The sequence below is a fragment of the Triplophysa rosa genome, linkage group LG8 (genome assembly GCF_024868665.1).
Source record: "Triplophysa rosa linkage group LG8, Trosa_1v2, whole genome shotgun sequence".
Taxonomy (NCBI): Eukaryota; Metazoa; Chordata; class Actinopteri; order Cypriniformes; family Nemacheilidae; genus Triplophysa; species Triplophysa rosa.
Window position 1 is genome coordinate 24653661 of NC_079897.1, and position 24806 is coordinate 24678466.

The window sequence follows — 24806 nt, forward strand, 5'->3', positions numbered from 1 at the left end:
TTCCTCCTGTATATCCAGTCATGTAAGCCTCTCCCACTCATAGTAACAGCACTAATCCACACAACCCATACAACATTCAAAGTAAAAATGTCCTTTCTGAGGAACATCACGATTGAAGTATTTACTCATTTTAATTTGGTCTGCTGAATGAAAGAGCATAAACCGCCAGGTGTATCTTCATCTGTTAGTCTTCATGGATCTCAGCGACCGTCAGAACAATTTTAAGATCTTGCTAGGTGACAATAATGCGGGCAAGTCATCCATAATAATACACTACACAGAAGGCTTGTTTTTATAATGGACAGTGCCGACCCCTCAAATGGAGTTAATAAAGACTCACCACCAAGAAGTTGAGCCGGGAGTGAAAGTGGAGCTGCAGCTTTTGGAGGCAGGTGACGAGTTTTGGTAAGCAGTAAAAGCATGCTCTTTAAAATACATGAAGAGCTTTTGAAGTTAGGTTACATAGGTGCCTTTGTTTCTGTAAAATAAGATGGGAAGACTGGGGCTAGTTGTCACATATGGAAGTTGTACTGTAAAGCTTTAAGGTCTGATCAAAACTTTTTGTAATTTTGTGTGTTCTCTTAAAATTTTGTTGTCCTCTTAAAATACGAACTAATGAGCTGTCATGTTTTCAGGTCTTCGACCAACTCTTTCTTGCCCAGGGCAGATGGTTTCCTGCTGGCGTCTGACCTGGGCAATAAAACATCTTTTGAAAATGCTAAGTATCTGCGTAAAGAGGTGTGCACAGCCTTGCAAAGACAAAACAGTCATACCTGCCATGGACAATGTTAATGTTGTGGATTAAGTTTTTTGGCAAGACACCCCTGTGATCTCTGACAGGGATCTAAAAATATCACAATACAGTATGTAAGTAAACTATTTGTTCTGAAATTGTAATGCTGTACCAAGTACCAATCTACAAATATTTATAAATAAATTCTTGTTGCTGTATGTGAAGTTATTCACAAAGAGAACGATGACACTCCTCCTGGTGGCCATCAAAAAACAGCACAATAAAGTGGGTGACATGCTTTTTTTTAAGAACTAATCATAGAATACAGCAAGCTATTTTTGTGTATTACTCAGCCACACTGCAAATTTTAAAATGCTAATTTAACACCATCAGAGTTAAATTTAACACTCACCCAGGGTTTATATGGGAACCACTGCTGAAGTGTTAAATTAACACTTTTGAGAGAGTTGACATTATTAACACTGTGACAGTGTTACCTTACAAACTCCTTTAGTGTAAAATATTAACACCACAATGGATAAGAAGAACACCAAGTCAGTGTTTAAATTTAACTCATTAGAGACACTTATTAATTTAATTATCAACACTGTCAGTGTTGAGTATACTGCTAATACAGGGTCCACTGGAATCAACACAATCAGTCCAAAAAGTGCTGCAAATAACAAATTTATTTTTGACTTCAACAGGGCTTCACATTAAATTTTAATAACAGATAGGGCACTTCAAATACCCTGTACAATTTGTGATTTATCACATCTAGGTCCATGTTAGCGTCATCATTTTGTGAGCTTTGTTCACCAAAGTCTGACTGATATGGTGTTTGCACTGGAAGACATCTGCAATGCATCTCGGAGACGTCTGCTGTCAGATGTCATGTAGACATCTATAAGACGTCTGTAAGATGTTTATGATTTAGAAAAAAACTTCGCTCTGTACATTGTAGTAGGCTTTGTGAGACATGTTTTATTGCACTTATGCTTTTTGTTTTCCTAATGTTGACCCAATTGCTTCCATTGTTTACCCAACTTGTAAGTCGCTTTGGATAAAAGCGTCTGCTAAATGTAACTGTAGAATGGATGTAAAACAGGTTTAGCAGATGTTTTCCAGTTCTCCAGATCTTTAGCAGACGTCTTACAGACGTAGGTGTGCTAGCTGGGGTGTGTGTGTCCTTACTCGAGCATTTATATCTTAACTACTGTAAAAAAATAACTGATGTTTTCAGGCCTGCTACACACAATTGCTTACCTGGAGTGAAAGGAATCCTGCTGGTGTTTGACCTGGGTAGTAGAACATCTTTCGAACATGCTGAGTACCTGCACAGAGAGATGTGCAGCATGAAGCATCTCGACACTGTGCTTTGCCAACAAGACTGGCAAGCACCATACTTCGAGGTCTCGGCCAAAACTGGTCACAATGTGGCCGAGATTTTTGAGCTGTTGACCCGGCGGATATATCAAGGCATGCTGAGTGGATAGGAGCCATCTGACAAATGGGACAAAGATACATCCACAAAACATCTGTAACGACTCAGAACGATAAAAACAATACAGGCTTTGTCTCTTAACAGGTCAACCAAATTTTGTTGCAGTTTGTCAAAAATTAGGACTTAAATCCCCTCTTAAATGACAATCTGATGAGCTTTCGTGTTTTCAGGCCTTGACCCGCTCTTTCTTACCCATGGCAAACAGTTCTCTCTTGATGTTTGACCTGGGTAATGAAATCTTTTGAAAGCACTGAGTATCTGCATGAAGAGGTGTGCGCAACCTTGCAAACACTGCGTGTGACCAAATGCTTCACATTCTCTACAATGCAGTCAGCAAACTCCAGGGGTTTCAAGACCGCAATGTAGAACGGGCATTTTTGGAGGTGTGTTGAAGACTCCCCATTAAAAACAAACGAAAAAGAAAACTACCATGTGCAGATGCAGAATACTTTGTTGTCCGTGGGCATTTTAAATCTCAGGGTTAGCTGAAATGTAATGAATAACGAAGCAACCATATACCTGTGAAAGTAATGATAATGTTGTGGATAATGCTAAAAAATATTGACCTGTGCAGATTCTTAAAAAGGTCACGCCAGTCTGATGACGCAGTATCTGTTCTGAAACGCCTGAGTGCTACCTGCTCAATCCATCAAATATGAAAAGTGACTATTTACATGTATTTCCTTTTATCCAAACAAATTGTGATGCAAGATAACAGCTGCAGAAAAAATTAAGAGACCATTCCCAAACCTAACCAATGTTAGCGTTCGCCTTTTAAATGTGTTTAGTGTTAACAGAACTTTTTCCAAATCCTAATGACTGACACAATGACTATTTATGCTGGGTGTGGTGTTATTCACAAACAAAAGAATATATACTCCTCTTAGTGTCCATTTAAGACTAACAAATCAGGTTTGGTAGCACAAACGCTTTCACAAATGTCCTATAAATAACTTGACACCATTTGCCATTGCAAACGTATTCGCTAACACAGCCATACGTTGTTTACTCGAGCTTTGAACCAGTGCTCATATACTTCTGCTTTCTCTCTCACTCGTTCTCTCCCTCAAGTAGATAATGTATGTTTATTGTGCTTCATTGGACGTGAATCTAAAAGACATCACTTGGTCCACATATACAAACACTCGAAGCAGTAAAACATTGTAAATGGTAATAAAATAAAGCCCTTTCTAGAGTCATAAAATATTCTACCTGTCCACAAACGACAAACTAAGTGTTAGCATAAAACATAAAAATGTGTATGACTGTAATTGTATATTTATTTATGAGATTTATATATATTTAAATCATCTGACTGTGTGCGTCCCATGGGAGTTGTCTCCATTGTTGTCCACCTCCTGTCTGGAAAGCCTCATAATTATGGAAACATTGAAAAAGAAACTAACCTAAAGGATAGTTCACCCAAAAATAAAATTTCTGCCATTTAATCACCCTCATGTTGTTTAAAACATGTATGTGATTCTTTATTTGGAACACAAAAGAAGATCATTTGAGAAATGTCTCGGTGGTTTTGAGTCAATACAATGGCTGTTAATCGGGGGACAATGTTGTTTACTTATCAACATTCTTTAAAATATCTGCAGAAATAACATGTTTGGAATAACATGGGTGAGTACATGATTATTTAAAGGTGAAATTAACAAGAATGGAGAACACTGAGAATTTCTCAACAACAGTGATGTTTCATTGTACTTTGTCTAATACAATGCGATTTCATCGCAACGTTGGAAGTCTTCCAGTAATCTTTAAAGGCCATGACATGGGTGGGGAAACATCCTCGTGGTCGATCTATTTTTTAAAGCTTAGGTTGAAATAGTTTTACTTCTTATTATACGTGCTTGTATCTGTCACAGATGCCTCGAAATGACCACATCAGGAAATGTCGGGCTTGTTCTGATATGATACCACATGCTCGCTCTCTTTGGCCTAGGAAACATTCCAGCGCTGTTCTTCATAAACCCAGCCCTTCACATTTAACCCCTCCCACTTACAAGTATGAACAGGCAAAGATTAAAGCAGCAGATCAACTTCTGGCAGGTCCCACCCCACAACATTCAAACAGAAAAACACTCTTGTGAAGAAACTGAGGAATGGCTTCACCTCTACTAAGCTTTAAAACATATAAATGGTCTGCTAAATACTACGTGTAGGAGTTCTCTGCTTAGACCTCCATCGATTCTTGTGAAGTGACAACCTTCATCAGTCAAGCGTAGCCTCGCCGCTTCGTCATGGATCTCACTTTGTGGCAGTACCAGTTTCGAATCATCATGCTTGGAGACTCCACTGTGGGCAAGTCATCCATGTTGAAGCGCTACACAGAGGATCAGTTTCTGGAGGGTATTAACCAGACAGTTGGAGTGGACTTCTATGTACACTTCCTAGAGGTGGAGCCTGGGGTAAGGGTGAAATTGCAGTTCTGGGATACAGCTGGTCAAGAGAGGTTTAGGTAAGTTAGAATGCAGCATCTGCTATCTCTCCAAACTGTTCTCCTATAGCAGCTGATAGGTTGAATATGAAATGTGAATGAATGCAACAAGATTTTAAACAAGCATATGACTAGTGTAGGTTTTCTTGGAAGTACGGCTTCACAAAATAGTTTTAGGTTTTTTCCTTCTGTAAAATGACAGACTGTGAAAGATACCGCAGGTTTGAAGTATTCAAATGATGTTATTTTCAGGAAGTATAAATATCTACAACAGTATATACCGGCCTGCATAGACAGCCATATGCTGACTGCTTCCTTTTATATATTCCATGTAATCGAGTTATTTGCGGCAGTTCATGTTTTTACCGCTGTGAGTCAGTATCATTAGAGAACTTGTACTTGACTCCATTAAAGGGCAATTTTCAAAACACTACCGTATACGGATATTTCACCTAAAAAAAACATTTGTCATTGATTCACCCTCACGACATCCAAAAGCTGACTTTCTTCGCTAAACACAAAAGAAGATATTTTGAAGAATGTTTATTACCAAACAACACTGGCTCCCATTCACTTTCATTGTGTGCACACAAAACCACTCATTTCTCAAAGAGTCTTACACAGGTTTTTAATGACATGAGGGTGAATAAATGATAACCGAATGTTTATTCTGTGAATAAAATCAGGTGCATCTGCTGTTGCTAATATGTTCATCTGTTCTGTGTTTTCAGATCTGTCACTCGTTCATATTACCGCAACTCAGTTGGAGGTCTGCTTGTGTTTGATCTGGGCAACCGCGACTCCTTCAATCACCTGAGGCAGTGGTACGATGAGGTGCGCGAGCGCGTTCACCCGTACAGTGTGCTCTTCGTGCTGGTGGGGCACAAGACTGACCGAGCAAAAGCAGGAGAGCGGGCGGTGGACCGGGCTGAGGCGGAAAATCTCGCGAGCCAGCTGGGCGCTCCCTATATTGAGGCCTCATCCAAAACGGGTCACAATGTGAAAGAAGCCTTTGACCTGTTGACCCGGAGGGTTTATCAGGGGTTGAAGAGCGGAGAGGTGCAAGTGCGTGAAGGTTGGGATGGAGTCAAGACCTCAGGACCTACAATGGAATCACTCCAGAGGGTCAAACTCAATAAACCTGCTGAGGAAAAAAAGAGCTGTGCGTGTTAACTTAAACATGTCAACAACTTGAAAAGCACTTAGGTCTTCAAACTTAACACTAAGTTAGTTGGACTTAAAAGCGAAAACCTTAAGGGCCCAAGGTGTAAGATTGTACATAAGAAAATTTAAACAGACAACTGTTTCCTCACGCCATGGATCAAGTGTATCTCGACTCGAATTTTCATCATTTGCCAACCTTACCGAAACATATGATAAACATTTGCATGTCACAAAAAATGTTAAGAAAAGGTTAAAACAAGAAATTGTATTTTGCCCGTAACAATATTTTCATTACAGTTACTGAGGAAAAATGGTATGGTATAAAAAGTGATTTATTAAAATGTTTTCGTGCGCAAACATTTCCCCCTTCATTTCAGGTCAAATGTGACCTCAATATGTTTTCATAAGATTCACTAATTGTACCTCAAACCTACCTTAAAAATTTGTTCGTTTCTCTATTTTTAGCCCCAAGGTGTTATTTGTTTAGTCTGTCTCATAATTCTAGAAATCTTAATTTATTTGTGCAAACTCAGTGTATTCAGGTTCATTAAAATATTACAGACAGTCTCTTTAAAGGGATACTCCACCCCCCAAAAAAATCTGTCATCGTTTACTCACCCTCAAGTTCCAAACCTGAATAAATGTCCTTGTTCTGACAAACACAGAGAAAGACATTTTTAAGCATGTTAGCAACTGACATTTCGGAGTCACCGTTGACTACCATTGTAGAATCAATTATTGTACAGTCTTTATGTTGAACACAAAATAATACATTTTGAAGGATTTAGGAAAGCAAACTTTTCTGGGTCACCTTTTTTCTACTATGGTAGACAATGGTGCCTCAGAAATTCAGTTGCTAACATTGTTACAAATATCTTTGTGTTCAACAGAATTAAGGAACAACTGGGGGGGGGTAATTTTTGGGTGACGTATTCCTTTAAGACTGAAATCATTCAAAAAAGCGTAACATTCTGCAGAAGGTATGTAAGACCGAATCCTGTACATTTGTAAATGACTAAATTCATATGTAATGGGTGTTTACATATTCAGAGTTGCCTCTCAATCTTTATACATTTTTATATAACGCAGGACATGTTTGCAGAAAAAATAAACACAATCTGTTAAGCGAGTTCAGTGTGAAATAAATCACAGAGTCTTTATTCATGAAGAAAAAAATCAAGCAACTGTAAAACACTGATACAAAATAATTATGCCAAACTCCTCAAAATGTTCAAATCCACCCACAAACCCATAGCAGAGGGGTTTAACGCCTCTTAATAACTGCACACATATATAATTCTCTCTAAGTGATTATACCCAATATTTATTTAGCTAGTAAAAATGACTTTTACTCATTTTACTTTTAGAAAGTCACACAGGATCTTTGACTCTACACTACAAAGCATTACTTAAAAGGCATATAACACTGAACACTATGAACAAAACAGACACATGGTGATTAATAATTGTGCATAGCTACTAATGCCAGCTGAGCAAAAGTTGTTGTGGGTAAAACAATAAAAGATTCATTTTAACAGAGATCTTCAAGATAATAAACACCACAAAATAGCACCAAGCCAGAGACCAAGGTGCCCAAGGACGCTGACTTAGACGTGGTGTTCGACAATGTACATAGCAATATATGTATGGTGTATATATGATGGTTGTAACAAAAACTAAACTGTACAGAAAATGATGTAAATTCCTGCTCACCTTTCCCATGTGTGAAATGTCAACACAACTTCAATGTAAATGATACAGCACTCTGCCCCTCTGATTAACATAACATTTACAGATTCAAACCCTCCCCGTTTCCAAACCTCCCAAGAAAAAGTAAGAAAGAAAAAGGTCTGTTGTGCCCCGATCCTACTTTTTGGTTGTTTTGCGAATCAGTGCCATTCTCTGTAAAGGCAGATAAAGATGTTTAGACATAAGCAATTTCTTTCATAAAAAGATATAAAAACAATTGCAAGTACATTAGAGCGATGGCTGACCTGTTTGTGAGCTTCTGTCGTGCATGCCTTCTTGTACGGTCGGATCTCATCTGAACCAAAGCCAGGAATCCACATATTCCACTGGCGTTCTGTTATGCAATGTTGGAGTTAGGTAGTGTTGCACAAAGAGGGACACAGTATTCAAACAAAACACTCACCAAGATGCAACTGGACATCCTTTACTTCAAGAGTGTTCGACTTTCTGTGTCGGGCAAGCTGGCATGCAGCGGTCACCACGCTTTCGATGAAGTCATCTGCAATCTGCAAGAGCATCTAAGGAGAAGACAGACAGGGTCAGTCATTCTGCATCAATAAAACAGAATGAAACTGTTTAACTGAGCCCTAAGTTGAGCAACTCACCTCCTCCACATCTTCGTCAAGTTGTTCATTAGGGTCAATTTCCCGCACAAGATCCTGCAGCTTCTTCTTACTGAGCACCTGTAAGAAAATTATTATATCTTATAAGATTGTAGCATATAAAATTACAAGATACGTGTTGACTCATTGCCCAATACCTGAGGACCTTCAGGACTCAGTCTCCCTGCAGGCCCAGGGGTGCCTGGGACTTTGCCTGGAGCGACAGTACTGTTGGCCATGGTGGAGATGGGCGGTGTGGAGGAAGCTTCTGCTTTCACAACAGTGTAGAAGTTTGAGCGACTGGTCTGTGATGGGTACTGTGTCATACTACGCCGGTCAACAGATATGTGTCATAAACCACTTGAAAGACAGAATCAAGACTATTCTGCTGCAAAATAAGAGGATCAAGAAAGATTACGATGTGTTGAGGCAGTGCATTACATAAACAGGAGAATCAAATATCTTATAGTAGGTCAAATTGATCGATATAGAAACTGTCAACAAACAATGTAACGGTTAACGGACTATTTTTAATGTGATATTTTGCGATATTCTAACAGTTTAGTAAAAACAAGAAAACAATAACAGCATTGCAGAATTCATAACCAAAGCGCTAACTTACTGTAATAACTTCAAATCTGTCATTTGGCTACGCTAGCTAACCGATTTAGCTTGTTAGCTCTTCCGAGATGGATACACTATTGTTATAATATATATATATTTACACGGGTAGTTATTTGAGTTAACAAATACGTCTTCCTTTCAACTCGAGCATGGTTACTGTTCATTCATAACAACAGAGCGATTCACATAAGCTTGTCATGTTAGCGGCTAACGTTAACGAGTAAACATTTGTGGCTATCAGCGGTTTGTTACGCTAATAACGTTTGTCTTATGTAACCTTGTTATTAGATGGTTAAGTGGTTACCTGATGAAAATAACGCTGTACTATCTCCTCATCCTTGACATTCTTCAGTCGTAAAAATGCAAAATGTCTTGTAAAATTGATGTTGTTGTTTGCATGCGCCTCTTCTGGTTAACGGAGCAGTGAAAACTCGCGAGACTGTAGAGAATGTGCTTTACAAAATAAAAGTACCGTTGTAAAAATGGGGATGTTGAAAGTCCTTGGGGTAAAAAAAACCCCCACACAATGTTATGTTCTTTCATAGCCTAAATTGCCATCTTTAGATGTTTTGTATTAAAATGTCTATGTCAAATTAATATTTTGCATAAAACTCACAAAGGTCTTTTATAATCATTTATTCAAATTCATAATTTCATGAAATACTGTCATAAATACATTTTTATGTATGTGTTTCTCTTTTAAGAAACTGATGGGAATTTAATCTCAGAGATTTCAGAGTCTGGTGAACTGCTGCCACTCCGGTCACTGTAAGTATCCCTAAAACAGAAAAGTATAAAAAAGGTTTCAGTTCTAGAAGACACAATCTACATACTGATTTTCACAACTTTAAATAGTTTAAGTGATCTGGGAGAGATTGCACATAGTAGTATATTAATTTTATTAGGACTCAAGATCTCAAATTTAGGTCAGTGCAAAAATTACCGAGGTGAGAGTCTACAGCCTTTCTGCAGGTAGTTCTGCAGTTTCCCAGATGCTGCCAGTAAAAGGCCAAAATAAGGTGGTGAGGGTTTGATGGGGCGAGAGGTGAACTCAGGGTGGTACTGTACGCCAACAAAATAAGAATGATCTGCAAAACAAAGAGAAGAATCTAGCTAATAAAAGTCCAAGACTTCTAGAGCCAAGGGTTGAGACATTAGACATTCACTAACCCTCAAGTTCAATGATCTCCATTCGTTCCCCCTCCAGATCTTCACCCACAAATCGGAACCCTCTCTCCTCAAAGTGATGCTTCAGTTCTGGATTCACCTGTAAAAATATCAAGGAAAAAATTTACTTAAAAAAAACTCTTTTTGAAAAACATGATTGAAATGTACTATATTAAATTAAATTGTGAACCTCAAAGCGATGACGGTGCCTTTCATCCACATATTCAGCATCTCCATACAGCTTTCCTACAAAAAGTAATGAAAGTCAAACTAATTTGTTCCCAATTTTAAATGTCAGCACAGTACATATTCAGAACTTAAGACGATGGTGTCAGTTTCTGTTTTTGTGATATGTGACCTTTACATTTTGCCTGCAAGCACAAAAGATCACAACGTACGAATAACACTGGAGGTGCTTTTAAACATGGTCCGCCTTTTCCCCAACCGCATGGTTCCTCCCTTCTGCCCACCAGGGTTGTGCTCTGGCATTTCAATCACCTGCATTAAACAATCAAATGTTACCACAAAGATGGAACGATTACATTGATGAAAAAAATGTTACCAAAACGATACTCACCACAGGATGTTTTGTTTCTGGATCAAATTCGGTAGAATTGGCATCTGTTGAGAAATAAATAAATAAATCATTTTTGGCATTTGGCAGATGCTTTTATCCAAATCGACTTATACTATCCGTTTGTATCTAAGTACGTGCAATCCCCTGGGATCGAACCCATGACCTTGGCGTTGCTAGCGCCATGCTCTAACCACTGAGCTACAAAATAATGACATTTAAAGACAGATAAAAAAACGATTGTGTCTTTTCATACCTTTCCAACCAAGCACATTACGAGCAAATTCACACACTGCCAGCTGCATACCCAAACAAACACCTGCAAAACAAGATCATTTCAGTTCAATCTTTTAAAATCACAACTACTACTAGCATGCAAAACAGACATTTGTTACCTAAAAATGGCTTTTTCTGCTTTCTTGCCCAGTTGATGGCTTGGATTTTTCCCTCAGTACCTCGTACCCCAAAGCCTCCAGGAACAAGAACGCCACTAAAAGTACAAGCTGACATTTAAATCAAAATAAGCATTCATAATGGTCATACAAACCATTAGTAAACCAGCGATTATTCCACATAAGAGGGAAACAACAAAATGTTCTACATTACACCAGCATTTATTTCTCAATATATTACAGAAATTTGCTGACCAGCGGGATGAAACCTATTTTTATAACCAATTTTGACTACATATAATTTTGTTCATTTCACAACTTTCCTCATCAGCATTAGGACACAATGGCCCGGTTTCACAGACACGGTTTATCTTAAACCCGGACTACGCCTTAGTTGAATTAAGATATGTATGTCGCTTTTATAAAAATGCCTTAGAAGAATACATTACTGGTGTGCATCTCGAGGCAAAACAATGGCACTGATATATTTTAAGACATTTCTTGGCTATGAAGTTATATTCACTTAAGACAGGTCAGGTTTTAGTCTGTGAAACCGGGCAAATATGTAAATCCGAGATTATATATTTTCCTGCATAAAACATACGTAGCCCGGATGTGCAGATTCGGGGTGTTTATTGAGGAATATCAGACTCTATGCTGCAACCGAATCCAGTATTCCAGTGAGACGCATAATATCTAAGTATAGACATGGGTCTATTATTGTGACACATTGTTTACTGTAACACACTCACTCAGAACTGCAGAGCTTCTGCCAGGCCTCGTGGTATTTCACCGGCTCCTCTTGCTGTGTAGCTGGCTCCAGGTCTGCAGAATCTATGTACTGAAAGATAGTACACTTCTTTCACGATACAACCTGGTCATGTGCGCAATGTCTCGTACGTGCAAAACAACGTCACGAGAGTGCTTGAATACTGTCCAATGCAACAGACACTACGGTAAGTGTATCTTACCTTGACCTCTAGCTTATAGCTGATAGCCAGGGCCGAGTGCTCCAGGGCTTTAATCACTGAAGCATAGGAATCGGACAGTTTGGTGTACTTGCCCACTAAAGCAATGGAAGTTTTCTCCAAGAGTCTGTCAGATCTAGGCCACACGAAACATAAACCAAACAGCTGTGATGAAATTGCCATTGTCAAAAATACCTGGAAGTAAGACAAACAGCTCAAACCTGTCGGACATCTCCTTCCACTTTGTCAGCATTTTACGTTGCCTCATTTCAACGGGCAAATGCAGCCTGCGGCAGAAATAGTCAACTATACCTTGATCCTCCAGCAGTAAAGGTACTCTGTAGAGGGAGGAGACGTCATGTATGCAGATCACCTACAGGAAAAGGTTTATATGTACATGTATGCATTTGACAAAGGCTTTTCATTTTTTTGTGAAATGCTATGAAAAATGAGTTTTACTTCACTACCTGCTCAGGTTCTACATGGCAAAACATGGAGATCTTCTCTTTGACGGCAGTCTCCAATGGAGTGGAACAACGACAAACAATCTGCCAAGACGGAATCCAGAAAACAATTTCGTACACGTTTATTAACATTTATCTGACTTCACATGGACTTTACTGGACATGAAGCAGACTCACCAGGTCTGGGGATAAGCCTAGTCCACGAAGCTCTCGAACGCTGTTCTGTGTGGGTTTGGTTTTTTGTTCGCCTGTAGAATTAGGCTGAAAATGCATCCACGACGTAAACACAAAACAGCCAATAAGGTTTTCACATGCTGCGGTTGTTTAAGTATAGCTATTGGTCAAAACAAAACAGTGTTGTGTGACAGATTTGGGCTTGTTTCTCATACCTGAGGGACCAGGCTGACATGGATGTTGCAAAAGTTTTCCCGTCTCACTTTAAACTGAAACTGTCTGAAAGCTTCAATGAAAGGCATACTCTCGATATCTCCAACTGTACCTCCAAGCTGTGGAAATAATGTTAAGAGTTTGTCAGTCGTATTTTGCTGGTACGTGACCTACAGTTTAAAGGAATAGTTCACCTTCAAAATGAAAATTCTAACACAAAAGAAGATATTTAAAAAAAAACCAAAACTGTCAAAGGGGACCAATGGTTTTCTGTTACCAACATTTTTCAAAACATCTTGAAAAAGTGATTTTAAACACATTTTACACGAGTACATGATGACAGAATTTTCATTTTGAAGGTGAACTATTCCTTTAACATAACTCACATCGACGTCAATAATTTACAGTAGACTCTTACCTCAATGACACAGACTTCTGGTTCAACACCGTCATCGTCCACTGAGACTTTAGCCTGTCCCATAACCCATTCCTGAATAGCATCCGTAATGTGCGGTACCACTGCGTAAAATAACCCATAATTAGTGACATCTTTATATGTATTATATTATGTATAGAAAGTGACTACCACCTGTTTTAATTGACAGTATTGACTATGAACAACATGTGTAGATTGTAATTTTATCATAAAGGACTTACATTTGCATGTATTCAGTTTGGCAAATGATTTTATCCAAAGCGACTTACAAGTGAGAGAGCATTTAACATTTTGCCGTGTTGAGATCCAATGCAAATAGGTTGACATGCAAAATTTACAGAACACAATTTGTGCTCAAGTATTTCTTTCTGTACTACAGCAAACATACATAAAACAGGGATAATCCTTTGCCTTTATGTCATGTTTCTTATTATTTATATTCCAAACTTTGGTTTGTGACTTTATTGCATAACTCACCTTGTACAGTTTTCCCCAGATAATCCCCTCTTCTCTCTTTCGTTATAACAGACTGGTAGATCTTCCCGGTGGTCAGATTGTTGTCCCTGGTTAGCCGGATGTCCAAAAAACGCTCGTAGTTCCCTAAATCCAAGTCGACTTCACCGCCATCATCCAGCACGAATACCTCACCTGTTGACCAGTGTTAGACAACTTTCCAAACACTCACATAAAACAGCCAGCCGACAAGGCTTTTGCATACCTTCAGCTTTATTTGCTCTTATAAAATGTATATGGCTAAGTATGTGCATGTATAAATATGCATATCACCAAAACAGTTTTGCACTCACCATGTTCATAGGGAGAGAAGGTGCCGGCATCAATATTAATGTAGGGGTCGATCTTAATAGCAGTGACATGCAGACCACAGGATTTGAGTATTGTGCCCACACTGCTGGCTATGATGCCCTTACCAATGCCAGATATCACCCCCCCTGTCACCAGTATGTACTTCATTATTGATCAACACTAGCAGTGTGAAAGAAACGTGAAAGTGAGGTTTATTTCAAAAATTGCATCATTATAGTGAAGAGAAAAAAATCTATCACTCAAATATTTAAAACTTAAATGGACAATGACATCATTACTTTTATTTTTTAACAAGCGCATAATAGTTAAGGAATATCCTAAGTCACTTCGGATAAAAACATTCAAATAGACATAAATATAACACACAGGCGGGTAATGGGATAACCATGACCTTGTAGACACTAGACAAGACACATAACAAAATACACAAAAGCATAATGTCTACTTTCTACTGCACGAGGTTCATATGCTGTATAGTCGATTTTCATAACGCATCACATAATGAACATCAAGCCTATACAACAGATTCACAACTGAAGCGCAATAGACTCATATATTACATAACATTGCGGTGCACTTCCATATTGGTACACATGACACGCGAGGTGCAAAAAAAGCAGAATACCCAAAATAAACTGAACGATTCACTGTACCTGTACTCCTTAATGTCAATGATTTAAAACCGTTGATTAAAAACGTCTATGATTCAGAGGAAAGGTGGCGACCATGCCGTTTGTTTGGGTGTCAGCGAAATCGAGACCCAAAACACCACGTGGTGTGAGAACTGACACTCGGGAGTTAACGCTAGCGTTGCCACTCATCGTTGCATTGAGTGGATTATAAACGTAGATCGAACACACTATGAATCTCAACACGATCATTCGTAAATTATTAAAATATAAATATAATTGTTCATTTCTGTACAAATTGGATTTCATTACATTCATACATTTGTTCTATGAAGTTTCCGCAAATAAAACATGCTCAATGGAGGGCTTGGGTCACATTGCACCTCTCTGAAGTTTTGAAAGGAACTTTATTGAATTAGATTTATTATATCATCCATATAAACAAAACAAAAATAATCGATGTAAACTTATTTTTAAATGTTATTTTAAATGTATAAAATGAAAAACATAATTATATAAAAAATGTTTAGTGTAACGTTTGTGTAAAGGTCAAACTATATATTTTTGTCATTTTTCACACATTTATAAAACGGTCGGTTCTGGTCCTTGATTCTGATTGGCATTGGTATTGTCAGAGTGGCAATGCTAGAATTTATCATTTCTATGTTGACAATAAACTGTACCTGACGTCACGTCTTTGTCCAATCACTGATGAGGAGGAGGAGTCTCGAGGGAAGCGGAAGATTCGAATTTGAAACTGAAGAGGTTATGCTTTTGTGATTTACGCCTTTCTCTTGTTTTTATATCACATTCCGACAGTTTTCAGTGAGAATAAAATACACTCTCATACGTAAACGTCAGATAAATGATTGATCGTGTACCTTTTTTTGCAGCTGATGAAAAAATACCTGTTTGTAATTTCAAGTTTGGAAAATAATATTTTTAAAAGGTAACGTAACCTGTTTACATATTTTCTTACATCGCAGTGAGATTTGCAATCTTTTTGTATATTTATACCCGCTAGATGGCGGCAGACGACATCATGAGAAAAGAGCTGCAAAATCCAAGACATTGATGCTCATTGAAATATGTGGATATTATGTACAGCTTGAGCACAGAGTGCTGAAGGCATGCTTTCACCCTACGTTACAGTATTCAACTGTGAACAGCGGCACTCTCAAAAGAAAACTTGATGGATGGAAACTGGATGCATTGCGAGGACCAAACACATTAAAGCTGATTAGTTTTAAAGTACCTCATTCTAAATGATACGTGTCTAACTGAACATGACACGCTACTCTTTCTCCAACACAGCAACTTAATGATCAAATAATGATTAACATCTGAAAATGAGCCATCCACGTCATAATTAAAGATATCTGCAAAGTGCATGAACCAAATAAATTATTCAGAGACTATAAATCATCCCATCATTTATATAACATTTCATTCAACAGCCTAGATGTCTCTCTTATGCCGACAACTGGATTTAGCTTTGATTGTTATTTATCTAAGTATAGCATGCTGTCCCTGGTTAAGCCGGCTCTTCAGGTGCGTGGCATGGGACTTACATAAGTGAGATAATTATGCCAGACTCAGCACTGCATAGATTCTTGCCAAGCCACACATACTGTATAGAACAGTTATATAAGATTGCATTATGTTCAACTGTGGTCCACGATTTAGAGATGTATGCTATGTGAATGTATGGACAAAGCAACCATCAAACTTGACAATCCATCATAAGACTGAAATATAACTTAAGAGGTATGTTTTGTAAACCCATTGACCCACTTTTATTACACTGGAGCAAGTGGACAGAATATGGTTAAAAAATAAACACAAACAAAACGAACTAACATCACTTTCTCACGTGATGGAACGAAGACAATCTAATATCTACTTTTACAGGCCTGTGAGCTCAGAATCCACCCACAACATCCTCTCAGTAAAAGCCACAATTTACCAGGAAAACAAATGCAGTTGGAGGGCGTAGTCGACTGTGCGCCTGTGCACAACTGGAGTCCTCTGCCTAGAATGAACCTTAATTTGATTATGAAGGCGGGTGAAATGAGATAGAGAACGTGTTGTGCTGAAACAATAATCTCCCTGGTTTTAAGCAAACAAATCATGTACGTTATCTAGCCCTAAATCATTTTAATGTGCCAATATTATTGCACCCTGCCATTGGGGTGTTATTGAGTGGTGGCTCTACCAGGGCCACCTGTGATATTACACACAAATGTCTGACATACACCGCGCTTCACCATGATGGCTGGAAATTAAAGGATTGTGCAATTAAGTGAAAACATGTGCAATACGGTTCGTTTTATTTTCGTATGCTTGCAAAACACACCCTGCTCACATATTCAGCTCATATGCATAAAGACTGTTTAAATAAAGCTGCGAGCGTATAGTGTGAATGCTGCTGTTTGTGTTACGCTGTAACAAGACAAGTACAAAACCTAATAAGTGCAGTCAGGAATGAATGAGTTTTCCAAACAAAACGAACATCAAGGAGCCCACTTCCTCCAAGTCATATGAATGTCATGTATGAGATAGCAGTGAAGCGTGTGATCCGCACCAGAAAACCCAAAACAAACACCATTCACTAGTCAGATGTTGCACTTGTGAACAAGAGCCTCTTTGTCATTTGGTCTCTTATCTAATCATTTTGTTATGTACATATGAACAAACTGTACAATCCCTTTCTGAAATGTAGACAGGGTGACAAGGGCAGTCTCAAAAAACCCAGAGTATTTCACAACAACAACCTCTTTTAACACGTATTCATTGTAAAATGGTTAGTATGAAAGATTAGTAACACTTAAAGGTGCTGTGTGTCATTTTTTGGAGGATGTATTGACAGAAATGCAATGTAATATACCTAACTATGTCTTCAGAGATTTATAAAAACCTTACATAATGAAGCGTTAGGTGTATATTACCTTAGAATGAGCTATTTCTATCTACATACACCGCGGGCACGGAATTCACCGTTTCTACACTAGCCCTAAACGGACAAACTGCTCTTCGTAAATATGTAATCTCCTTCGGCAAAGAAGCAAAAATGTGACGACATCTTAGTTCTGTGTCAGCCACCGTAGTGCTTCGAAAGGGAGGGGTGGAGAGAGCCGTTGGTTGCAATTCGCAACCTCACCACTAGATGCCGCTAAATTTCATGCACCGGACCTTTAACAAGGCGTTTTTTTTACATTAGTATTAGTTATTGCATTAGACATTATTAACTTAAAAAGAATGATATTTTATTACAGCATTCTTTATTCTTAGTTACATTAAAAATATACTGGAACACAGAGTTAGATCATAACTAATGTAAATCTATACAACCTTATGTTTGTAACTGAAACATTTGGGTTAGAACATAATTGTGATCATGTCTGCGAAATCGAGGTTAAGATCTCAAAGCCTAATAGTTTGATTTCAAGCAGCAATTAATCTTAGACATGACTTTATTCAACATTAAAGATGGCAAGGTTATATTTTCACAGAATGTTTTTTATAAGATGATTTTATGTAGAAAACAGTCAATCACAAAAAAAAAACAATTTAGCTGGGTTTTCACAGCGGTGAAACAATTCATTCTATATATAAAATGAATCGGTTCTGTGGTCTAACATGTACCATCTCTAACACACACACACACACACACACACACACAGATTTCCATTACGGGAAACACTGCTGTTTCACCACCTGTCACAGAGGTACCGTCCAAGAGACCGTCCTCACCTGTGGAGTCAAAACAGCAAGGGAAAACGACCTACAAATTTCAATCTTTCGCATGCAAACACATATCACTAAACAATTCATTTTTTATTTCACCAAATCCCAACATATAGTCACAAGCAGGGATAAACTACAGCAGCATCATTCTTTAAATATTCAATTTACACTCTAGTTTTCAATTCCATGATGTGTAAATGTATCTAAACTGAGAGCTTAGAGTGGTTTGTGTGTGTCACATGTACCACAGAGAGTGGATCAGGCATCTTTGCCCAGTGTTGTCGTGGAGATTGAAAGGCGCTCTTTTGTCAAGCATTAATCCAGCAGTCCTCCTTACGCAGATGTCACATCACACGGCAGTGACAGATTGATATAGACACAAATCACACATGCATTAACCTGTCTAAGGTTTTCCCATACTGCACTCTGATCTGAATACACGCACAAACTGACCCAATCTCACATACAGGCACATACACCCTATCAAGCTCAAAAGAGAGAGACAGACTAAAAAAAGACACAGGATCATTTCCATAATCCCTGACTGTGGCACGCTCCATCCTGGTGCCTGTCTCTCTCTCTCTCCACATCTAAAGCGCAGAGAGCTCTCCAGCTGGGCTGTGTGTTGCAGGCGCAGCATTAGCATGTGAAAACCGCTCTCTGCTCTGGAGTAAAGGAGGAGGGGAGTCAATGGAGATCCACAAAGCAGTGACAGAAACAGCTGATCCACAAAAGGTGCCTGTTTAACGGATCTTCCTGCCACAAGCCCAGCTGCTCCCAAGAACTGCAGCGTCACAATGCGGCCCTGATGCTGTGTCCATAAGCGCACAACCAACAATCCTCAAGCAGACAAAGGACGTTCCTATATGAAACCACTCCTCCAATGTCACCGTTTTTATCCACGGTGCACCTGCACGCCAAACAAAAGACCTACGCTTGTGTGTGTGTCACTGGACGGGAGGCATACTCAATGTTTGGCATTGATAAGTGGTGTAAAGCATTCTTGCCGCAAAACATTGCTTTCTTGTTGATCAGAAATGTCACTATAGGAAATTAACATACGACGACAATAACAGCTGTGACCTTCTCGTGTTCGAAGAAGTAATCCAGAAAATCCATAAAGGCTTCAAAAATCTTCAAAAACAATAGATGTGTAGAGAACACAAAAAAGAAAAATACATAAAAAGAAAAAAGAAATGTATATATATTATAATATATATTTCAAGACTCCATGGCAACATAAATGAAAAAACAAGTAAAGATGATAGAAATGAACAAAGAAAATACTATGTGTGATTTTCTAGAAAATATTATAATTGTAGTTTGTCCGTGCTAAGTGATGCAAAGACCTTTAGGTTTGTGCTTGTATGTTATTTACAAAGTAATAATACAAATTTCCACAGTACATTTCTCAGTTCACGTGTCCAACACAGGTGTTTGAATACTGTTAAAGATAAAAGCAGACAGACAAGATAGTCAACATCAAAGAAGAGTTTGTTCCAGGTAATAAGAATTGAATCTTAGACGTAGCATCATAACACAGCGCATGTCCACTTCCTCTGACTCCATTGTGCTTCAAAATGACAGGATACGCACGGGGCGGCCGCTGGGTTGCACCCAGTTTGTTTTTCCTAAATTTGCTCGTCGCATCCAAATGGAGGCAAACAACCCCCTACACCGTTCCCGAAACGTGTCACAGACAATTGACCTTGCACCAACAACACGACTATAAATGCAACAGAATGAAATTCTTCTGTGCAGAAATAAACAGGGAGGATGACATGAGAGATCGGAGCCAGATGGTGGGACCTGTGCTGCTTCTGAATGAGGACGACATTATATAAGTGGATTTGAGCCCAGGAGTCTTGTTTTGAGTGCTTGGTGTAGGAGAGCTATATTTGGAGACTGATCTGAGAGAGACAGACACCAAAGACTTAAATTAGCTCCGATACCCCAGTTTGGTCACTCTGTTTCTTTTCTCTTCTTCTGCCACAGCTTCTGACCAAACTGGTAATCGAGATATCTAATCTAACCAACTGGGAGGAAGAACCAGATATGTTGATATCAATCTCAAACAGGCCTCAGATGTGAGTTTCAGAGCATCCCAAATGTGTTTGAATTTTATGTTTGAAATCAGAAGTGAAATATTTTTGTTTATACACCCATGGAAAAAATTAAGAAACAATTTCAAATGTTCATTTAATCAGCATTTCTAGATGTAAGATTCAAGTCCATTGTCTGTTGAATTTCAACAAAATCGAGTTCTGTTCGAGTCATCGAACAGAAATGTGAAGACTAACAGCATGACAAGACACATGAAAACTGTGATAAAATCCTGGTTATCACATACATTTATTTGTTTTACTTTTCCTACATGCATGTACAATTATCAGTCTTGAACTGCTTAAAAGTATAATTAATGAACTTGTTTTCTTTGCAGTATTTGAGGTCTGAAAAAAATACAGAGCATCTGTTTCTGTCATTTTGAACTGTTTCTCTAGTTTTCATATTCTCCAAATAAATGCAAAGAGAAACTTTTCAGAAAAACTGAAAATGTTTTTTAAATGGCCTAATAAACATTAATTTTATTTTAAGAATATGAACTATTTATATAAACATAGTTTGTTTTGTATTTATTTATCCTAGGATTTATACAAGGTTGATACTTTAATAATGTAACAGCAAACTTAAAAAATCTTTTTAACTGTTAAAAAACAACAACATTTTTTATCATTTTTGACATAATATTATTTATTAACACAATTTAACAAAATAATTATTTTTTCTAATTAATTAGGAAAAAGCTTATGTTGTGTATCATTTTAATAAAACTCAGGTATTCAATGGGATAATGGAAGTTATGTAAGAATTTTCTGTCCTGTAATAGGAGGCCTTTAAGATATCTGTTTTTTATGTTGTTTTTATGTGTCTTTTCAATATTTTATTTTATTTAAATGTATTATTTATTTACTTATTTTTTGTCTCTTTTCCTTTTTTTGTTGTTGTTATAATTTGTGAAGTTATGTGTGGTTAAAAAAAGCAATAAACATATTTAAAAAAAGAAAACGTAAATGGACAAAAAAGTTATAGAAATGTGACAATTGTTGACACACAGTAAAGGTGTAGAGCTATAAAATGAATGTGGACAGCATAACCTTACGCTATATGATCTTTAAAATGAGATGAGAACTAAAGTGACATGTAAATTTGTACGCTGAGAATCGTACAAAATGCACGATTATTAAAAAAAGCTATACTGAAACCCCTCCCCTAACTCCACCCCTAAACCTAACGTCACTGGCGCGAAAGCAAATCGTACTAAAACGAATAACTTCGTGCGAATTCATACGAAATAAGCAACCTCAAAAAATAGTTTCAAATTCCTGTGAGATTGCGTATGTGACTTTCTCAACACGAGACATCGCTGAAATCTCTTCTAACAGCAAAGGTCTCGATGTAAAAGTTCTCAATTTCATTTATTCTCACTGCTGTCAGCTACTGAGATCATAAACTCCATTTGTGATTCCTCTGTTGTAAATGCCTTTTTTCCATGTTAAATATTCCCCCCTGGTGTGAAAAGACCCTACAGATGTTAAACCCCAAACATAAAAAGTCTAAAGTCATGCCTCGCATTCCTGAGCCTGTAGCACAAACCCATGTCATCTGCTCAACAACAATGTGTCATTCTGAGGGATCCAGACGGAGAGAGAAGCAGAGAGAAGAGAGGGAACCTTCTCTCTCAATGGAGATGAATGAGACGGGAAACACAATCCCCAAGTGCCGGGTGCCCTTTGCACCCCAGTGAGGGGAGAAGTAACAGGGGGGCCAGCTGTCTCCTACAATGGAAAGCTCAATGGAACTCATTCAGACCAGCGACGCGAAGACTGCGACGTTGCAATTGACAATGCTGGCACACAGAAAGGCCACACTTCCCACTCCAACGTCCCTGAGGAAGAACAAGCTGCGGACGTTCAATCTGGAGATAACTAATACTGAAGCATCGCGTTCAGAGGTAGCAGCTGTTCGTCCACATGCAAGTTTTTGAGGGGTCGCATTGCCTTCGTTCGGGCCCGGCGTCACGCTCTTTCATCATTTTGGTTTAGATAGGCTATTTCCTGTCTCTTGCTTTGTTATGGTGTTCAGTAATTACTTGTCGTTTACATTGGGTGCCTAGTGGAAAACTCTGTATAGTAATTACCCCCCAGTCACCTGGGTACATACACTTCCACACTCTCCACAGGCACCCTGATGTCTTATCATGCGTGTCTGGGGGTGGTCGAGTTTGGTCTGACCGCAAGGAGTGAGTAGACTAGCATGCTAACACTTATTAGCGTTTGGCAGGAGCTTTAATCCAGAGGGGATTCAAGCCACATTTGTATCACTATTTGTGTTCCTTAAGAAATCAGAAGTGCCCCAGAACGGTTCGCTTTCCTACAGTCTTCAAAATATCTTGATTAACAGAACAAAGACATTTAGGCTATAAAGCAAATTTTCCTACTATGGTAGTCGATGGTGGCCAGGAAAGGTTTGGTTACAAGCATTCTTCCAAATATCTATACAGATATAGACAGAATTTTCCATTTTGGCCGAACTGTCCCTTTAACTCGTCAAAACCAGTTTTAACTTCTTTGTAAGTTATATGAAATTCAAATCTACTCCCAGAGTTTAATATACTTTACATTCAAGGGACTTGTAAAGCCATTTTTTTAATGGAAGACAGCTTTTGAACTAAAGTGTTTATGTTTAAATAGATGGATTGTTTTACAACTTGTTTAAAAGATATCTATTTAAAATAAAAATGATACATGTATACATGCGAGCTTGACCCCTATCACATCATTAGACAACAAGCAACAAAAAAAAAACGACGTACTGCACCTTTAAAGGGATACCCCCCAAAATAAATCATTTTCCCCCAGGTGTTCTGTTGAACACAAAAAGAAGATATTTGGAAGAATGCGTATCACCAAACAGTTCTGGACTACCATAGAAAAAACAACCGTAGTCAATGGTTCCCCTAGAAATGTTTGGCTTCCCACATTCTTTCAAATATCTTCTTTTGCGATCAACAGAACAAAGAAATGCATACAGATTTGGAACAACTTGAGGGTGAGACAGAATTTTCATTTTTGGGTGGACTATCCCTTAAAGACCTGTAATCGTAAATACATAACTGCTTGTACAGGGTGTTGGTTTCTTTAAACGTGTGTTGGTGTACGTATGCATTGTGTAATTCTTATTGTCGACATCCTCATTGGTGTTGCCGGTAGCGTATCCTGACCTTTGATGTCTGATGCTTAGCAGTGAGTAGTCAGGGGATAGCACATTCTTCATTCTGGGATGGGACTGGGTGTTTTGTGTGTGGAGTCTCTCTGGGGAACGTCTCGCTGATACAATAGGCAGTCAGCCCTGGCTTGTGTTCCGCCTGAAGCCTCTTGCATTTTATTGAAGCACACCAGCACCAGCTTGTTGGCACACTCCTCCTTCGGGCTCTTTCACCTCTCTTATTCACCCTTTTTCCTTTCTTTCACCACAACGAGGCTCTTCTTGTGTTTACCTAACACAGCACATCTCAGCCATGGCATTATATCTCAATATCATCACCATTGCCCCCTAAATACACACATATATACACACGGCTCTCAAGCTATTTTAATTTTTGGCTCATTTCTTTCTTTATAAAGTGAGTCTCTAGAGGAATGGATCATCGAAATACATAACCTCCGAGAGTCCCTAGCAAATTAGAACAGTCTTTGTTCAGTGTTTATTTTTCTAGATGCTAAATCCAGACGCTAATCATTCCACTGTGTGCATAATTCAGTGTGCCACGTCTGAATTATGCAGACTGAAGAATGATTACACACTTGCCAAAACTGTTGGCTGGGTGTTTTAGACAAAGGCCAGGATTGACTAAGGAGAGCTGTGAATAATGGGTTTGTGTTTGTCTGTGCTGGGTTTATTTATATCAAGCTGTATTTTTTGACCTAGTTTTGTTGTAATTGAATAGAGGTACTTCATGAAAAATGACATTTTTGGGTGAACGTGGTGGGAAGAAGTTGTCACATGCAGAAGTCGGGCTGTATCTCTTTCTATAACTGTAAGGGTTTGAGCCAAAATACTGCGAGGTTTTAAAGTCCAGTTACACAAACGTGTGATTTTCAATGCCTCTTTTCACCCATATCATAGATTTTTCTTTTATAATACATTTGATCACAAAAAGCGAATAGTACTTTTTTTATCAATGTGATTTATTATATATGCTGTCTGTGCAATTGGGATAAAGTAAACATTTAAAATATTTTAACATGGATGTATTTGATTGCATTCATTTAAAAACCAAGTAATCAGTAACTAAATGAACACCATAAAAGGGTTAAATGTTATTTGTTTCGATT

General features: G+C 38.3%; 4 protein-coding genes across 6 annotated transcripts; 2 read left to right on the plus strand and 2 right to left on the minus strand.

Annotated features, from left to right (window-relative positions):
- The first annotated feature begins 259 nt into the window (after positions 1-259).
- Positions 260-2229, plus strand: LOC130558387 (ras-related protein Rab-42-like). The gene is made up of 2 exons (XM_057340755.1): positions 260-405; positions 1977-2229. The coding sequence occupies exons 1-2, from the start codon at positions 320-322 to the stop codon at positions 2227-2229; spliced, it is 339 nt and encodes a 112-aa protein (XP_057196738.1). The 5' UTR covers positions 260-319.
- A 2035-nt stretch (positions 2230-4264) lies between these two features.
- On the plus strand, positions 4265-6927 carry LOC130558082 (ras-related protein Rab-39B-like). The gene is made up of 2 exons (XM_057340315.1): positions 4265-4704; positions 5415-6927. Exons 1-2 carry the CDS (start codon positions 4487-4489, stop codon positions 5854-5856), a joined length of 660 nt encoding a protein of 219 aa, XP_057196298.1. The 5' UTR covers positions 4265-4486; the 3' UTR covers positions 5857-6927.
- Positions 6928-6984: 57 nt separating this feature from the next.
- taf12 (TAF12 RNA polymerase II, TATA box binding protein (TBP)-associated factor) lies at positions 6985-9308 on the minus strand. Of its 2 annotated transcripts, none has more exons than XM_057340317.1 (6): positions 9127-9308; positions 8357-8583; positions 8202-8279; positions 8000-8114; positions 7842-7930; positions 6985-7749 (listed from the first exon to the last, which is right to left on the minus strand). In XM_057340317.1, the coding sequence occupies exons 2-6, from the start codon at positions 8522-8524 to the stop codon at positions 7714-7716; spliced, it is 486 nt and encodes a 161-aa protein (XP_057196300.1). In that variant the 5' UTR covers positions 8525-8583; positions 9127-9308; the 3' UTR covers positions 6985-7713. The 2 variants fall into 2 exon arrangements, with proteins under 2 accessions (XP_057196300.1, XP_057196299.1); XM_057340316.1 differs by having other exon boundaries at positions 8357-8586; positions 9127-9296.
- Positions 9309-9443: 135 nt separating this feature from the next.
- On the minus strand, positions 9444-14814 carry ctps1b (CTP synthase 1b). 2 transcript variants are annotated; one of them, XM_057340313.1, is made up of 18 exons: positions 14689-14814; positions 14017-14194; positions 13688-13858; positions 13193-13293; positions 12777-12893; positions 12565-12648; positions 12391-12471; positions 12145-12296; positions 11927-12059; positions 11708-11796; positions 10959-11053; positions 10820-10882; positions 10567-10610; positions 10388-10487; positions 10180-10235; positions 9993-10089; positions 9766-9910; positions 9444-9600 (listed from the first exon to the last, which is right to left on the minus strand). In XM_057340313.1, exons 2-18 carry the CDS (start codon positions 14180-14182, stop codon positions 9522-9524), a joined length of 1773 nt encoding a protein of 590 aa, XP_057196296.1. In that variant the 5' UTR covers positions 14183-14194; positions 14689-14814; the 3' UTR covers positions 9444-9521. The 2 variants fall into 2 exon arrangements, with proteins under 2 accessions (XP_057196296.1, XP_057196297.1); XM_057340314.1 differs by having other exon boundaries at positions 13688-14160; positions 14689-14797.
- Positions 14815-24806: the final 9992 nt, after the last annotated feature.

Coding starts and splice junctions, on each gene's coding strand:
- LOC130558387 (XM_057340755.1), top strand. CDS start 320: ATGGAGTTAATAAAGACTCACCACCAAGAAGTTGAGCCGGGAGTGAAA. Junction 406..1,976: donor GAGGCAGGTGACGAGTTTTG/GTAAGCAGTAAA, acceptor TGATGTTTTCAG/GCCTGCTACACACAATTGCT.
- LOC130558082 (XM_057340315.1), top strand. CDS start 4,487: ATGGATCTCACTTTGTGGCAGTACCAGTTTCGAATCATCATGCTTGGA. Junction 4,705..5,414: donor GCTGGTCAAGAGAGGTTTAG/GTAAGTTAGAAT, acceptor CTGTGTTTTCAG/ATCTGTCACTCGTTCATATT.
- taf12 (XM_057340317.1), bottom strand. CDS start 8,524: ATGACACAGTACCCATCACAGACCAGTCGCTCAAACTTCTACACTGTT. Junction 8,280..8,356: donor TGAGTCCTGAAGGTCCTCAG/GTATTGGGCAAT, acceptor ATTTTCTTACAG/GTGCTCAGTAAGAAGAAGCT. Junction 7,750..7,841: donor CGACAGAAGCTCACAAACAG/GTCAGCCATCGC, acceptor CTGCCTTTACAG/AGAATGGCACTGATTCGCAA.
- ctps1b (XM_057340313.1), bottom strand. CDS start 14,182: ATGAAGTACATACTGGTGACAGGGGGGGTGATATCTGGCATTGGTAAG. Junction 12,649..12,776: donor ATGTCAGCCTGGTCCCTCAG/GTATGAGAAACA, acceptor ATGCATTTTCAG/CCTAATTCTACAGGCGAACA. Junction 10,883..10,958: donor GCAGAAAAAGCCATTTTTAG/GTAACAAATGTC, acceptor CTTGTTTTGCAG/GTGTTTGTTTGGGTATGCAG.